This window comes from Seriola aureovittata, chromosome 22 (genome assembly GCF_021018895.1).
Source record: "Seriola aureovittata isolate HTS-2021-v1 ecotype China chromosome 22, ASM2101889v1, whole genome shotgun sequence".
Lineage (NCBI taxonomy): Eukaryota > Metazoa > Chordata > Actinopteri > Carangiformes > Carangidae > Seriola > Seriola aureovittata.
This window is the reverse complement of record NC_079385.1, coordinates 21,302,803-21,318,297: the sequence shown is the minus strand read 5'-3', so window position 1 is coordinate 21,318,297 and position 15,495 is coordinate 21,302,803. Positions and strand designations below refer to the sequence as shown.

Here is a 15,495-nt window from a genome sequence, read left to right as displayed (position 1 = left end):
CATGTTTCTACCTGCAACAAGTTCTGATCAAATATTCAACTGTGTTTATTTTGGCGGGTAAGGATGTACTTCCTCTCCCAACACTTATATATTCATGCTGTCATTAGTTTGAGTACATTTATTGATCAGCAGGTCGTTCACTGATCATTAGGTTGCTGGTTGGATTTCTCGTGTCCTTGAGATACTAAACCACAGACAGCCATCGTAAAGCTGTTGGAGTCCTGTTCAGTTTGCACCAATATGATCCTAACAAAGCATCTCCCCTGTGATTGGCTCAGCCGTTTAATGAGACCAGTGGTTTGATTGGCTGAGAGTGAATTTATGAATCAACACCAGCTCTATATTCTCGTTCACCTGTGCAGTGCTGCACCTACAGAACCAGGCCAGCAGGTGCTGCCTTCATCCACTACAGTGTGATGTCATATATTCTGGGGGTGGGGGTGGGGGTGGGGGTGGGGGGTTGTGTCTGAGGTTCACAGGTTAGAGCTGATTGGACCGTCCCTCGAGAGTCTCCCCTCGACCTCTCGCTGCCTCTGAAGCGACTGAGTGTCTACGGAGCTTTTCTGCCGTCACTTTTTAAAACCTGAAGATTTTATCAGAGAAAATCTTCTGGCTCTGGCTGCGGTCACATGGGTTCTTCTCTCACATGAACGCCATGTCAGCTCAGCCAGGCCTGAACCAACCTCAGGAAGCCTCTGGTGACTGCTGCTGCTGCTGCTGCTGCTGCTGCGAAGAGCACGAGGAGGAAGACGTCTACAGTGACAGTCAGGAGGCATGCTGGGTAATAGACTGTCTAACACTGGTCACACAAAGATCAGTTCAGACTGGAGTTTAGCTAGTCCCAGTCCCAGTCTCAGTTTGGTCTTAACAACTTTAAATAAACAAATAAACCAGATCAGGATGCTAAAATAAATACAGAGATAAATCATTAAATGCATAATTGAATGAATAATTAATAATAATTAATGACATACAATATAAAGTCGAAATGTAGAAATATTTATTTCCTGATAAGTCATTTATTCATTTAGTTTTGCCTTTAGATTTGTTTTAGTTTTTATTGGTGTTTCTATTAATGAAAATATTAATTTCTATTCTTTGTTTTTTTAGTTTGAAGTCGTCGTCTTTGTGCGACCAGCAGGTGAAAAGGTGCTTGAAGCTCTTCAGGTGAAATCCTGTCAGAACTTATATTACAGGAAATTTTTGTACAACCTGGTTTTGTTCTTTCATCGTGGAGTAAAAAAATAAAAGTTAAATATTTTCATAACTTTCATAACGACTAAATAACACCTGGTTGTAAAAAAAGTAAATCTTTGAACCTACATTTTACTGTTAATCAGTAAATGGATGCAGCCGCTTGGAACAACTCATACAGTTAGCTTAGCTTAGCTTAGCTTAGAGTAGCAGTCAGCTAACACGCACAGAACTCATTCCAGCCATTAGAAGATCTACATCCTGGTCTCTACAGGGTCAAAGGGCGCACAGGTGGGGTCAGAGGTCAACAGGAAGTGGAGCATTCTGGAGCTGGTTCATTCAGGGAGTTTAAGGAGGACTTACTGAACTGAACAGCCACAGCAGGAAGACAAATACTGGCGCTACCTTAAAATGCTGCTGAACATGAAACGACTGGAGCCTCGTTCTGACGGCCAGATTCAGAAAATATAACAACATCATTTTAAAATTAGTCCCAAGTCAAGATCAACAAAGTCAATACAGGAAAGTCCTATGTCAAAGAGACTTGCTGGTCCCCAAGTCAAGTCACAAGTCAAGACAAACAAATCCTAATCAAGAACAAGTCCAAAATCAAGTCCCTGATCAAGACAAGTCCCAACTAAGCGCAACAAATAGAAAGTCAGTGTACCTGTTGGTCCCAAAGTCAAGAGAAACAAGTCAAGACCAACAAGTCCCAACACCCCTGTCAAGTCAGGAAAGTCCCATATCAAAGGCAACAAGTCCAAGTCAAGTCTGAATCAAGACTGACGAGTCCTAAGAGAAGCAACGTGATTGGCTACTGTCTGATTGATTGCTGTTTGTCTGTGGTCATGAAAAGTGGAGGGTGTTCAAGTGAAGTCACGAGTCAATAGTGTTACAGTCGGGTTCAAAGTCTTTTTTGCTTTTGTGAAGTTCAGTCTCAAGTGATCAGATTCAGATTCAAGTTAAAGTCATGTGACTGGAGTCCACATCCCCGGACTGAGGGACTGAGGGAGCGCAGGACTTAAACCTGGCCAACAGAACGAAGCCACCCGTCTGTCTGAGATCACGATACCTTAATGAATGTGTGAACAGAATCAGAAGATCAAAGGAGGGTCAGAAGAAAACCTGCAGGTGGAAATAGACACCACACACCAGACCTTGCCAGAGTTGGGGGATAGAAAGCTTTAAGACAGAGAAGACCCTGAACAGACCGACAGCTCCCAGACACAAACATGCTGCAGCACATTAAACTACTGTAGGTCTCAGGAACAGAGAGCCCGGGGTCAGAGGTCAAATTACTCATTTATTTAAGTTTTTCACCCCCTCAGACTGATCATGTGATCAGATATAGCTACAGCTTGTCAAACACGGTTTTTTAAAAGGGATATTTATAGTTAAAGTTAAAGTTTGACTTAATCACACTTCTGTCAATTATTTAATGAAATGATCACAAAGATAATCTATATTGTAAAATTATATTGGTCCAGACACGTCTTCTACCTCGGTCTGGAGTTTAGTTTGAGCTGTTTTTAATTCATTCATTCATTTCAGTGTTTTGATGACAGGAGTGAAATCTGCACACTGATGAAAAATTCTTATATCATTATTAATTATTTTATTATTATTATTTATACAAGTCGACAAAGTTCTGATCAGTCGGATCTTTGACCACACCTACATGTGATGTGATATAAGCTCTTCCTTCATATGTCAGCACAGATTTACAATATTAATAATATCAATATAAACAGCATCTATGTGTTTTGTTTGCTTTGAGAAACAACAGTATTTACTTAAATTAATAAAGTTTTAAATTAGAAGAGACATCCTACAGGTTCAGATGTTTTTATTCTGCTGATAGTAAAAGAGCTTTTTCTTGCTGTGGTTAAAAATCCTGTTTGCTGCTGCTCATGTTTGTCTGATGAAACGATCAGCTGGAAGCTCTCTGATCTGCAAAGACTCGTAGCCTCAGATAAAACCACATCATCATCCAACACCATCCAACACCATCCGACACCATCCGACACCATCCAACATCATCCAACATCATCCAACACCATCCGACACCATCCAACATCATCCGACACCATCCGACACCATCCAACATCATCCAACATCATCCAACATCATCCAACACCATCCGACACCAACATCACCCGACATCATCCAACACCATCCAACATCATCCAACATCATCCAACACCATCCAACATCATCCAACATCATCCAACACCAACACCATCCGACACCATCCAACACCATCCGACACCAACATCATCCAACACCATCCAACATCATCCAACACCATCCAACACCATCCAACACCATCCAACACCATCCAACACCATCCAACATCATCCAACATCATCCAACACCATCCAACACCATCCAACACCATCCGACATCATCCAACATCATCCAACATCATCCAACACCATCCAACACCATCCAACACCATCCAACACCATCCAACACCATCCGACACCATCCAACATCATCCAACACCATCCGACACCAACATCACCCGACATCATCCAACATCATCCAACATCATCCAACATCATCCGACATCATCCAACATCATCCGACATCATCCAACACCATCCAACATCATCCGACACCATCCGACACCATCCGACACCATCCGACACCATCCGACATCAACATCATCCAACACCAACATCATCCAACACCATCCAACATCATCCAACATCATCCAACACCATCCAACATCATCCAACATCATCCAACATCATCAACATCATCCAACACCATCCAACATCATCCAACATCATCCACATCATCCAACATCATCCAACACCATCCAACATCATCCAACATCATCCAACATCATCCAACATCATCCAACATCATCCAACACCATCCAACATCATCCAACATCATCCAACATCATCCAACATCATCCAACACCATCCAACATCATCCAACATCATCCAACATCATCCAACACCATCCAACACCATCCAACACCATCCGACACCATCCGACATCATCCGACACCATCCAACATCATCCGACACCATCCGACACCATCCAACATCATCCAACATCATCCAACACCATCCAACATCATCCAACACCAACACCATCCAACAAACCACAGAGAAAGCAGAGAGTTCTAAGATCTGACTCAAACTCCAGATTTAAGTTTTAAGAAGTTGTCTGTGTCGATGGCGTCATGTCTGAGCGGTGACACCCACCTCCAGCGCCGCCTTCTGCACCGTGACTTGACTGTAGACTCGAGCTCCGTCGTCAGGACAGACCGTCTTCAGCTCCTCTTTGTTGAGAGAAAACAGCTGAGCTCCGGTCAGGACGCCGAGGCTGGTGATGGTGCTGCACACAGGAAACACAAGACGGTGAACACACCTGGACAAGTGTCAGGGCTCCAAATCAAAACCTGAACTCTTTAGTGACCTGCGGGAGTCATGTCTGATACTCTACTGTCACTAGATGGTAAATGGTAGATTTTAAAGAGAATGAAACTGCTCAAGTGGAGCTCTGAGTTGAAACTATGATAAAGGATCCAAATTTAATGTTTCACAAACACAAACATAAAATGATAAAAACTTTAATTCTCTTAAATTTGTGCAGGAGAAGTTTGACTTTAAACTTCTCTTCTGTCTTAAAGTTTCACATTGTAACTATGAAATCCTTGACTGTGAAGAACATGTGTGAGTTGAAAGCAGCAGAAGCAGCGAACAGAGACTCACACGGGGCTGAAGCCTTTGGCCTCTAACCAGGCTCTGACATCATCAGGTGACGAGTCGTAGGTGATGTTGACGGACGGGAGGCTGCCGCTGTTGCTGCGAGAGGGAACCTGAAACTTCTTCTGAGCGCTGCGGCCCAGAGTTAGTCTGTGCATCAGCTCGTCCTGGACCTCCTCCATGTTGGATTTCCTGCCTGCACAGAGGACGAGGAGAACTGGTATAAATCCTTCTCACCCATTATAAAAACTAAGACTTTATATAAATGAGAAATAATTGACTCGATAAAGTTTTTCGACTCACGGTTGAAGGGTGCAGGTCTCTGGTTGTTGTGCTCCCTCATGGCGACACTGCCGTTGTCGCTGGATGTGGTGCTGTTCTGGCGGCTGACCGTGCTGCTGCTGCTGGTGGCGGCCGGTTTGGTGGGCTCAGCGGCCGGAGGAGGCAGCGGCGGCGTGGGGAGCCTGGCGGGGGCCGGAGGGGGCGGCGTGGGGGCCGGAGGCATCGGAGTCACCACAGGTTTACTGGGGATGAAGTCGGTCCTTGTGGTCTGCTTCTGACAGGGGACAGGTTTTCATTTACAGTGAAGGAGACAGATACAGCTACTTCCTGTTAGAGACTCTGAACTGAACCTTACACATGTTGTTGTTTTTGTTTACCTCGTTCAACTCGCCCAGTAATTGCTGCCGACGTTAAAAAACAAACATGGTGGTGATGAGACCATGAAACAAATGTTTTATTCACATCACGACAAACTCACTACAAACTTACTGTGATGTCATCGTCTACACCGTTTGAAATTGGTTCGGGATCTACATCATTAAACTCCACACACTGATCACACCCTAGAGAAACACTTAAAGGAACAGTCCTTTAAATTATTCCTGTGTCTCAGCATGAACCAGCTTTAAATTATTATTTTCTCCAAAATATGGGACTGTTCCTTTAAGATCACAGCAAAGAAAACACTTCAGACTAAAAACACTGCAGACTAAAAACACTGTAGACTAAAACACTGCAGAGTGTAGACTAAAAACACTGCAGACTAAAACACTGCAGACTAAAAACACTGCAGACTAAAAACACTGAAGACTAAAACACTGCAGAGTGTAGACTAAAAACACTGCAGACTAAAAACACTGCAGAGTGTAGACTAAAAACACTGCAGACTAAAACACTGCAGACTAAAAACCCTGCAGACTAAAAACACTGAAGACTAAAAACACTGCAGACTAAAACACTGCAGACTAAAAACACTGCAGACTAAAAACACTGAACACTAAAAACACTGCAGACTAAAACACTGCAGACTAAAAACACTGAACACTAAAAACACTGCAGACTAAAACACTGCAGACTAAAAACACTGCAGAGTGCAGACTAAAACACTGTAAACTAAAACAACTGTAGACTAAAAACACTGGAGACTAACACACTGCAGAGTGTAGACTAAAAACACTGCAGACTAAAAACACTGCAGAGTGTAGACTAAAAACACTGCAGACTAAAACACTGCAGAGTGTAGACTAAAAACACTGCAGACTAAAACACTGCAGACTAAAAACACTGCAGACTAAAAACACTGTAGACTAAAACACTGCAGACTAAAAACACTGCAGAGTGCAGAATAAAAACACTGTAGACTAAAACATTGTAGACTAAAAACACTTCAGACTAAAAACACTGCAGACTAAAAACACTGCAGACTAAAACACTGCAGACTAAAAACACTGCAGACTAAAACACTGTAAACTAAAACATTGGAGACTAAAAACATTGTAGACTAAAAACACTGCAGACTAGAAACACTCCCTGTCCTACCTTAAACAACTCAAACTCCTTCTTTGGCATCATGAGCTTTAATCATCAGAAACAGAACCACATGAACACAGATGAGATTTAATGGAAACTGAGACGACATTAAATAAACAACAAACTCCTGGTGAGCTGCAGCCACAGTTAGCATTAGCATTAGCATGATCTGCTGCCTCCTACCTGGATGGTGTGGCTGTAGATGGGCTCTCCACGGCCAGTGATGTCCACAGCTTTGGTTATCTCCAGGATGTTGTTTGGCACGTAGCCGGACGCCCCACAGCCGTTACGAACCTTCCACCACTGCTTCCTGTCGTCCACAACCTGACAGACAAGAGTCAGGGACGATTAGACAGTTAACTGAGGCTCAGTTTGAACTCGAGTTTAGAACTGAATTTACATTTCATCAGTTGCTGCAGAGGGTTTGAGTTAGCAATGTGTTTGCAGCATTTATCACCTGGTTTATACATAAAATATTAGAAAATACAAAATAAAATATGCACATTGTTAAATCTGAAGTATGAAAGAAACAAACAGCTCGTTTACCTCGACGACCTCGTCTTTGAGAACTGACAGCTCCGTGTTGTTTCTTGCCACAAAGTCGTATTTTGATTTGGCAAACTGTTTCATTTGGCCTCTGCTGTCACCATCAAAACTTCTGAAACATGTATATATACAAATATGACTATATCACAGCTCTACTGATTAAGAGCACAAATAATATATGATAAATCAAATCCACAAAATCATCAACAATTTATCAACAACACTCCTAATTAAATAATTTAAACCACAAATAACTAATTTCAGATTCACAATGTACTAAATCTGCACATTCCTCCATGACACCATCCACTGACTCTAATGTTTATTTACAAAAACCAAAAAATAACTTCCACAAATAGATATATACAAACAAAACATACAGTAAACACATTTTATGATAAATTCCAATTATTAACTAAAGACCAAAATAACTGAGACATTAACTGATATTTGGTATTATTAATATTCCAGCCGTGGAGAAGAGTCCCATCTTTATATCAGATAGAGAAACTGGAAAATGAAGATGTGATTCAGATCTCAAAGATTCAGAGGAATTTAATTTCATGAGAGAATCAGACTCAGTTTGTATCAGCTGTTCACTGAACAGAAAAATCACCAGAGAAAAACAGATGAAAAAGATTATAATAAATAAACAGATCAATGTTAGAAAGAAAAATTACAGAGTTGTTCAGTTCAAAGGAAGATTTTTATAGATATAGAAAATGTCTGATTGAAGTTAATAATGTGAATAAATACTGAAATAAAGTATATACCGAAATGTATTTTATTAAACATATCTGCTTTATTATTATTATTATTGTTTTCATAGTTTTTATCTGTTTCATCTGTTATTGTTTTGACTGTATGAGAGAGTTTACAGACTTAAAATGTTTCAATCCTGGTTCAACTGTTAAAGGCGCTGAAAAGGTCAATATTATTATTATTATTATTATGTATAATTAAATGTTATTTAATTTATGTTCTACAGTATTTGAGACGTAAATAAATGAAAAAATGTATAAATACAGAAATAAGTTAAAGTAGAAATGAAAAAGAAAAAGAAAATAAATAAATGTAAAATTTAAATCAATTTTTGTCCCAATTATCATTATTTTTTTTTAATTTATCTGTTAATTATTTTTCATTTATATTTATTTTTTGATCTCTTAATTTATTGCAGCCTTCATGTGTCTCTGTATTAATGAACAGATGAATGAGTCATATTTGATCCTCCACAGATGAATCAACAGTAAAGTGTGACCAGTTCTCCACGGCGTCCTGACGTGACCTCGGGGTTACCGGTCTACACGGCGGCTGACGGCGTGTTTGAACGCAGCCATGGCCGTGTCCTGATCCAGGATCTGCATTCGTTTGTAGGAGGAGTTGGAGAAGGCGTACCCGTCTGCAGGAGGGAACTTCGGCACCGCCGACGGCTGCACATACAACAATTAATCAATCAATCAATCAGTAACGATCAATAACACACCAGCACACTGATTTAACATGAGGCGGTCCAGATGTGAACCTGGGTCCTGACCTCCTGGGCCAGTCTGATCTTCAGCTCCTCTTGTCTCTGGACCTCGGCGTTGGCGAGACTCTCGGCGAGCTGCGTCAGATCCTGCTCTCGACTCGGAGTCATCGCCGCGACAACCGGAGGCTCCCAGCCGTCAGCAAACCTCAGAGCACAGGGCGGGAAGTAGTGATCCTTCGGCCACTCCAACCTGGAGACCACGCACACGTGCACACGCACCTTGTGTATCAACTGATACAGTGGGATGTTGTTTCTAGATAAAAGTCTGAAGTCTCTTATGATATTATCTGATCATGTGACGTTGAGCGTTCGACCACCAGGTGGAGCTGTGACACTTTGACCTCCAGTGTTTTTATGTCTTTGTTTTCAGTTCGATGCAGAACACTGGCTTTGTTTTCTGTAGTCTCCACTGTGTGTGTGTGTGTGTGTGTGTGTGTGTGTGTGTGTGTGTGTGTGTGTGTGTGTGTGTGTGTGTGTGTGTGTGTGTGTATGTGTGTGTGGTCTCACCTGCATTTGGTCCACCCGTCTCCCAGGGCAACCCACAGGTGTCTCTCTTCTGCTGTTCCTGAGGAGTGGAGGAAATCAATGGCGTCCTTGGTGAGCAGAGGAACCACGACGCTGCGTGCCAGATCCACGCTGCCGGAGGCCTGGATCACCTGAGGACAGGTGAGTCAGACATGTGTGAATGTTCATGCACCTGTGGAGGATCAGACATTCTTCAGGAACAAAGTACTGAATGTGGAGATGAGAGTGAACTGCGTCTGACCATCCTGAGAGGATTGAAGAGGAAGTGAACCAGATCCACAGCGCTGGGGTTCTGGATGTGGTCCTTCAGCTTCCCCTGTGGATCAGATCAGACCGGATCAGACCGGATCAGATACAGTCAAATATGAGGAAAATAAGCAAAAAGTATAAACACATCTGTCACCAGGTGATGAAGATGATGAAGATGCTCGTACCAGCTGGTTGAAGGCGTGTTTGAACTTCTGCAGACAGTCGACAAACTCCTCCTCAGTGGGAGGTCTGGAGCGCAGGGTGAGGACGCCCTCTGGTGGACAGACATCACAGACACGTCACATGTTGATGTGTTTTTGTTTGTATGTTTACAGTATGTTCACTCTGCTTTCCTTGTGTTTCACTTATTCTGTATATTTATTTTACTTGCTTTGATTCATTTTAAAATGTCCTGTGTGCAGCACTTTGTTCAAGCTTTGTCTCAGCGCTTTTATTTCATCTTAATCAGAGTCTGAGGCTGAGAATTTAATTCAGGGGAAAAAGTCTGAAGTGGAAAAGAGAGTGATGGAAATGTTTTTGAAATAAAACTAAATTAATGAAACAGAAGTAAATAAATTAATGCAAAAATGATTTAATTATGCAGGAAGTTCCAAGTTTATGACAAGAGACTGATAATACTTAAACCTGCAGAACACTGGATTACAAAAATAAAAAATAAAAATAAAATAAATATGAATAATAATAATAATAATAATAATAATAATAATAATAATTGCTTACATGCACAAGAAACTACGTTTTTCAGTTTCAGCTTTAAGTTTTAAAAAGATTATGTGACGACTGAAAATAAAGATTGAATAAGTTTAATGATGATCGTGTTTCTGAGCAGCAGCAGAAACATTCAGACAAACACTGAGTTTCATTTATAACTGAGTCAGTGTGAGTTCATCATGTTATTTATGTATAAATAAATAAATAACACTTACAAACACTAGGAGGCAGCTCAGATTCACAGAACATCTGTTGTGACCTGAACGCAGCATCAGTGTTTATTTATATTCTGTATATTAAACCTGTTTCTGTCTGATCTGTAAATGTCACATTACATGAAGGTTTTAGATGTGGATCTACAGTTGGTGGAAATTATCATGGAGAAGTGAAAGAAACCGGAATTAAAAAAGAACCACAGTGACCCGTTCAGACCGGTTCAGACTCTTTCTGATCAGAGGTCAGCTGAGGTGAAACCAGGACCCGTCCTCACCTCCAGGACCTTTCTTCTTGCCTTTCTTGGTCTTCTTCCTCCTGGAGAGCTCGTTAAAAGCCTCGGCAGCTTTTTGAAGTTTGGTGACAAAGGACTCGATGTCGTCCAGGATGTGGTTCAGGATTTGCTGTAAAAACAAAATAAACCTGTGATGAATCATAAGGAATCTGTTCTCCAGAGGTTTTAATGTTTTCACATTCAGCTTTGTCCTGAACGTGACATTTATTCAGACTGATTTAATTATTAAACCTGAACTAACAGAGCAGAGCTCAGCTCTCCCTCCTCCTCATACTTTCCTTTATGTAAGCAGATTTTTCTTCCCAACTCTGATTACACTGAAATAAAACGACATTCTTCAATCAGCTTAAATCTTGTGTCTATTGTCCTGTGAACTGCAGTGACCTCAGATTTAAACACAGGCTGCAGCAGCTGCTCTCAGATCAGCCAAACTCACCACGTCTCTGTCCACCCGAGCTGCTGTCATCTCCACCAGCCCGTCCTCCTCCGAGACCTGACGCTGCTTCTCGTCTGACGACAGAAATGCAGAAAATATACATTATTATTATATTATTACATAATAATTATACAATATTATTATTATACTACACTATATTTACACTTTGATATTTATTATATCATATTGTAATTGTAAAACCCCAAAATATTTAATTACATTATAAATATTAATGGAATTTTAAATGCAATATGTAATTTATATAATTAGGTAAAATAATATATTTTTTCAATTACATCAGACTAAACTGAATAATTTTAACATTTAGCATATTAGCATGCTAACATGCTAATATGTGATAGGTTAAAGAAACTGGTTGGTGAATGGAGAATTTTAATCTTTAAACTAAAACTGAATTTTTTAATGTTTCAGGCTGAAGCAGCAAAGGCTCAGATTTACCATCCTCCAATAAAATAACATAAAACTGCACAACAAACATTCTTGTAAAAAATACTGTCACACACTCACAAAAACCTTCACGGGCAGAAACTGATCAGTGATCAGAATTTAAATTCATCATAACTTTAAGTTATAAAAGTAAAAAGGTTCAAATAAATCCTGTTTATTTCAAAACTAGTTTTAATGCTTTGAATTTTATTTAATCCAAGTTTAACACCATGTTTTTTTAATGTCCAGCAGTTTTTCTTGTTTCCAGTAGACACTTATATGCTCCTCCCAGAAAGTGACATCACTCACAGTCTTGCTGCTCATTGGTCCAGGCCGACCAGGCGGCCACTCGGCTCTTTACGTCCACCTGATTGGACGTTGCTGGGGGCTCGGGGGCGGGAGCAGGAGGAGGTGGGGGGATGATCCCGTCGCTCTTCAGGATCATCCTGCAGACAGGTGGACAGGTGGACAACCAATCAGCTGTCAGCATGAGGAACAGTGTTTAATAATAATGATCAGTTCTTACTTCAGAGTCTCTGGTCTCTTCTTCACTTTCCCTCCTTTGGCATCGGTCATGGCACTGTCTATGTCTGCGTGGATCAGATTCGCCTGATGGAGTCAACACACAGAGGTCAGAGGTCAGAGGTCAGCATAACAAACAGTAAAACCCTTTCAGACATGAAATCTGGAACATTTCTGGCTTCATTCATCTGGTTTCAAACAAAAGTAATGGAATATTTATGACGCAGAAACATTTCTATATGAATCCCTGTTACAATCAGTCCTGGTGAACCACAGGGCTCTGCTCTTGGTCCTTTAACATTTACAATAAAACAAAGGACTATTTTCAATATTGATCGATCTTTAATAGTTTGGTAGATTTATAAATGTATTACTTTATTTCATTTGTTCATTATTTGTCACAGAGTTCTGGTTCAGACGTTGACCTGTAGACCTGGACAGGGATCAGGTGACAGACTCTGATACCTGGACTCAACATTCAATCAGCTTGAATGTCACTTTATGAGGAGCCAATCAGAGGCGGCTCACCTTGATGTCGTCACACTGGAACAGGTGGAGGTCTGGTTTGGTCTGACCCGACTCCTTACACACTAGAGCCAGGATGGAGTCGTAGCTGCAGGCGTTCATCACGGCCTGGCAGTGCTGGATCGTCCCGATGGGGAAGTTCTCCATCTCGTTCTGAAAGAACAAGAGATGGGACGCGTCACACAGAAATCCACTCACCTGTCTGAAAGTAAACCCACAGGTGAGTCTCACCTTGGTCTCCTGGTCGATGAGGCTGATGCTCTTCTCCTCCACCTGCAGCAGCATCTCCTGAGTCCAGACTTTCCCTTTAGCGTCCAGCAGACGGAGACGTCTGATTCCGTCGTCCACGGTGATCATCCCGTCTTTCCGGTCCAACACGAACGTGGTCAGGTGCTGAACAGGAAACAGGAATAAAGCATCTAATTAATTAATAACTAATTGTGAAATAAATAATCTTTAATTCATTTGTTTACAAATCAATTTATCAATCTATTCCAAAAAAGGCTGAATTAAAAGTGTTTCATTGTTCAATTATTATCAATTATTGATTTTTTTTTTAATAAAAAGAATAATTGTAAAAAATGATTTCCAATTGAAAAATGAATCCATTAATAAATAGTTCAAATTAAAATAACAAGATAAATGTCTCCAAGACCCCGCCGTGTCCCGACCAATCAGATTTTACTTTGGCTTGTTACTAGGTAAAAAACATGTCAGGGAGCTCTGTGATTGGTGGTCGTTTTATAACATAGTTACATTTATGTAAACGATGATGTTTTGGAGAAACATTAAAATTGACCAATAAGATACATATATAACCTGAATCTGATCGTCTCAGCACTGATACACAAACATATATAAATAACTGAGATACTTCATCATATGTATTAAATCTGCCATTATGTAGTTAATTACTAATAATTCATTAATGTTAAAGTCACATCATATGTCACGGTCTCACCTCTACGTGATACTGCGACGTGTCCGTCAGACTGTTGATGCTGTTCTTGGTGTAATGTTTTCTTTGTTCTGATGAAAACAGCACAGCAGTTAATAAACTCTTCATCACGCTGCTTCATCCTCTTCATCAGTCACGTTGTGGTTTACACTGACGCTGTAGGTCCAGATCAATAAACCACGTCCCACCAGGAATCTGTTATTCTCTGTCACAATAATTCATTTAAACCTGTTTAAGTTTACAGACGTTTGATGAGTTAAGTGATGATTGATTGATTGATTGATTGATTGATTGATTGATTGATTGATTGATTGATTGATTGGTTGAAGAGTCAAACATCTTCCTGGAGGGACTGAAACTGAAACTGATCAGGAACATTCATGTTTCACAGGGAGCGACTCGGAGGAAAAACACAAAACAAGATGAATTTAAGTGAACAGAAAAGCCGCTCTGCAAACTTAAATTCAACATTATATAAAATCTTAATTTTAAAGTCCAACTTCGACAAAACTCATTTGTTTCTGGTGATAAACAGGAACTTTATTATTGGAGAAATATGAGGAACTTTCCTTTAATCTGTCGGCTCAGAGTCAAACTGTAGGTTTGTTTCCACTCCGAGTTTCTATTGTTTGATCTTCATGTTTTTATTGTAGAAAGACACTTTGTGGGGCTGATAGGGATCATTCATAGTTAATAATAATTAAGAATAATTAAGAAGAAGAAGAATAAATAAAAACCTTTAGTATCTAAACTGACTCACACACGAGTTTCAGTCTGAGTTGGACTTTAAATGAAACACTGGGTTCTGCTCTGCAGGGTTCTGGTCTCCGGGGTTCTGGTTTGTGGGGCAGTTGGTTGGTCAGGTGGTCTGGACTGGGGAGGCGGGGGGGCAGCAGGTGGATGCAGGTGTGTGTGTGGGAGGAGTTTTCATCCATCGGACACAGACAACTTGAACTTACTGAGACTTTGTGAAAAAAAGCTGTGACTCCATTTGTCCGAGGAAACATTAAAGTGACCTGTGATCAGAGCCGCTGGTTAAAGTTCAGTTTGTTCATGTGTTTCAGCTTTAATGAGACAAATTAACTGGATCAATCTGAAGATTTAAAACTTTGACATAAATGAGGTTGTTTAGTTTTATTCAATTTAATCCTCCACATTTTTAACAGTGAACCTGAACTTTGGTGCCATGGTGTACACACACACACACACACACACACACACACACACACACAAACACACACATGCACACACACACACACACAAACACACACAAACACACACATGCACGCACGCACACACACACACAAACACGCACGCACGCACGCACACACGCACACACGCACACACACACACACACACACACACGACCACTGTGGTTGATACTGGTGCAAATATTTTCTTTTATTTAATTTTCTTTATTTTTTAATGATTATTTTATTTTGCAGTAACAATGTTTCTGAGAAAAGTTAAATTATTAAAAAATGAATAATTGACTAAATATTATTGAAGTAGTGAGACTCATTAGTCCAGTATCAGTATCAGTATCAGTATCCGTTCACACAAAGGTCAAACCTTAAAGAAAACTCTTTGACCAACTGGGTCTTATTTTGGTAAATCTGGACATTCACTGCTGTCAGATTTATATCCACATATACACATATATATATATATATATATATGTATGTATGTACGTGTGTGTGTATGTGCGAGAGTAATAACATTTAATTTAAAGACTGAACTCAGATCAGTTTCAACACAGATTCAAACTGATTTAAAAACATCTGA

The 15,495-nt window shown here is 40.4% G+C and overlaps 1 protein-coding gene across 3 annotated transcripts in view; it reads right to left on the bottom strand.

Moving 5' to 3' along the window:
* eps8a (epidermal growth factor receptor pathway substrate 8a) overlaps window positions 1-15,495 on the bottom strand; it is a 38,564-nt gene that overhangs the window by 4,046 nt on the left and 19,023 nt on the right. The window contains exons 4-20 of one of the 3 annotated variants that reach the window (XM_056367640.1): window positions 13,714-13,781; window positions 12,984-13,145; window positions 12,756-12,905; window positions 12,232-12,314; window positions 12,015-12,151; window positions 11,259-11,332; window positions 10,805-10,931; window positions 9,768-9,856; window positions 9,575-9,649; window positions 9,316-9,464; window positions 8,815-8,998; window positions 8,577-8,710; window positions 7,278-7,389; window positions 6,915-7,055; window positions 5,223-5,475; window positions 4,926-5,115; window positions 4,416-4,548 (exon numbers count right to left, since the gene is read on the bottom strand). In XM_056367640.1, the coding sequence (XP_056223615.1) occupies window positions 4,416-4,548; window positions 4,926-5,115; window positions 5,223-5,475; window positions 6,915-7,055; window positions 7,278-7,389; window positions 8,577-8,710; window positions 8,815-8,998; window positions 9,316-9,464; window positions 9,575-9,649; window positions 9,768-9,856; window positions 10,805-10,931; window positions 11,259-11,332; window positions 12,015-12,151; window positions 12,232-12,314; window positions 12,756-12,905; window positions 12,984-13,145; window positions 13,714-13,781 (2,261 nt within the window). The remainder of the gene's footprint in view (window positions 1-4,415; window positions 4,549-4,925; window positions 5,116-5,222; window positions 5,476-6,914; window positions 7,056-7,277; window positions 7,390-8,576; window positions 8,711-8,814; window positions 8,999-9,315; window positions 9,465-9,574; window positions 9,650-9,767; window positions 9,857-10,804; window positions 10,932-11,258; window positions 11,333-12,014; window positions 12,152-12,231; window positions 12,315-12,755; window positions 12,906-12,983; window positions 13,146-13,713; window positions 13,782-15,495) is intronic. The other 2 variants (XM_056367641.1, XM_056367642.1) reach the window with 2 other exon arrangements.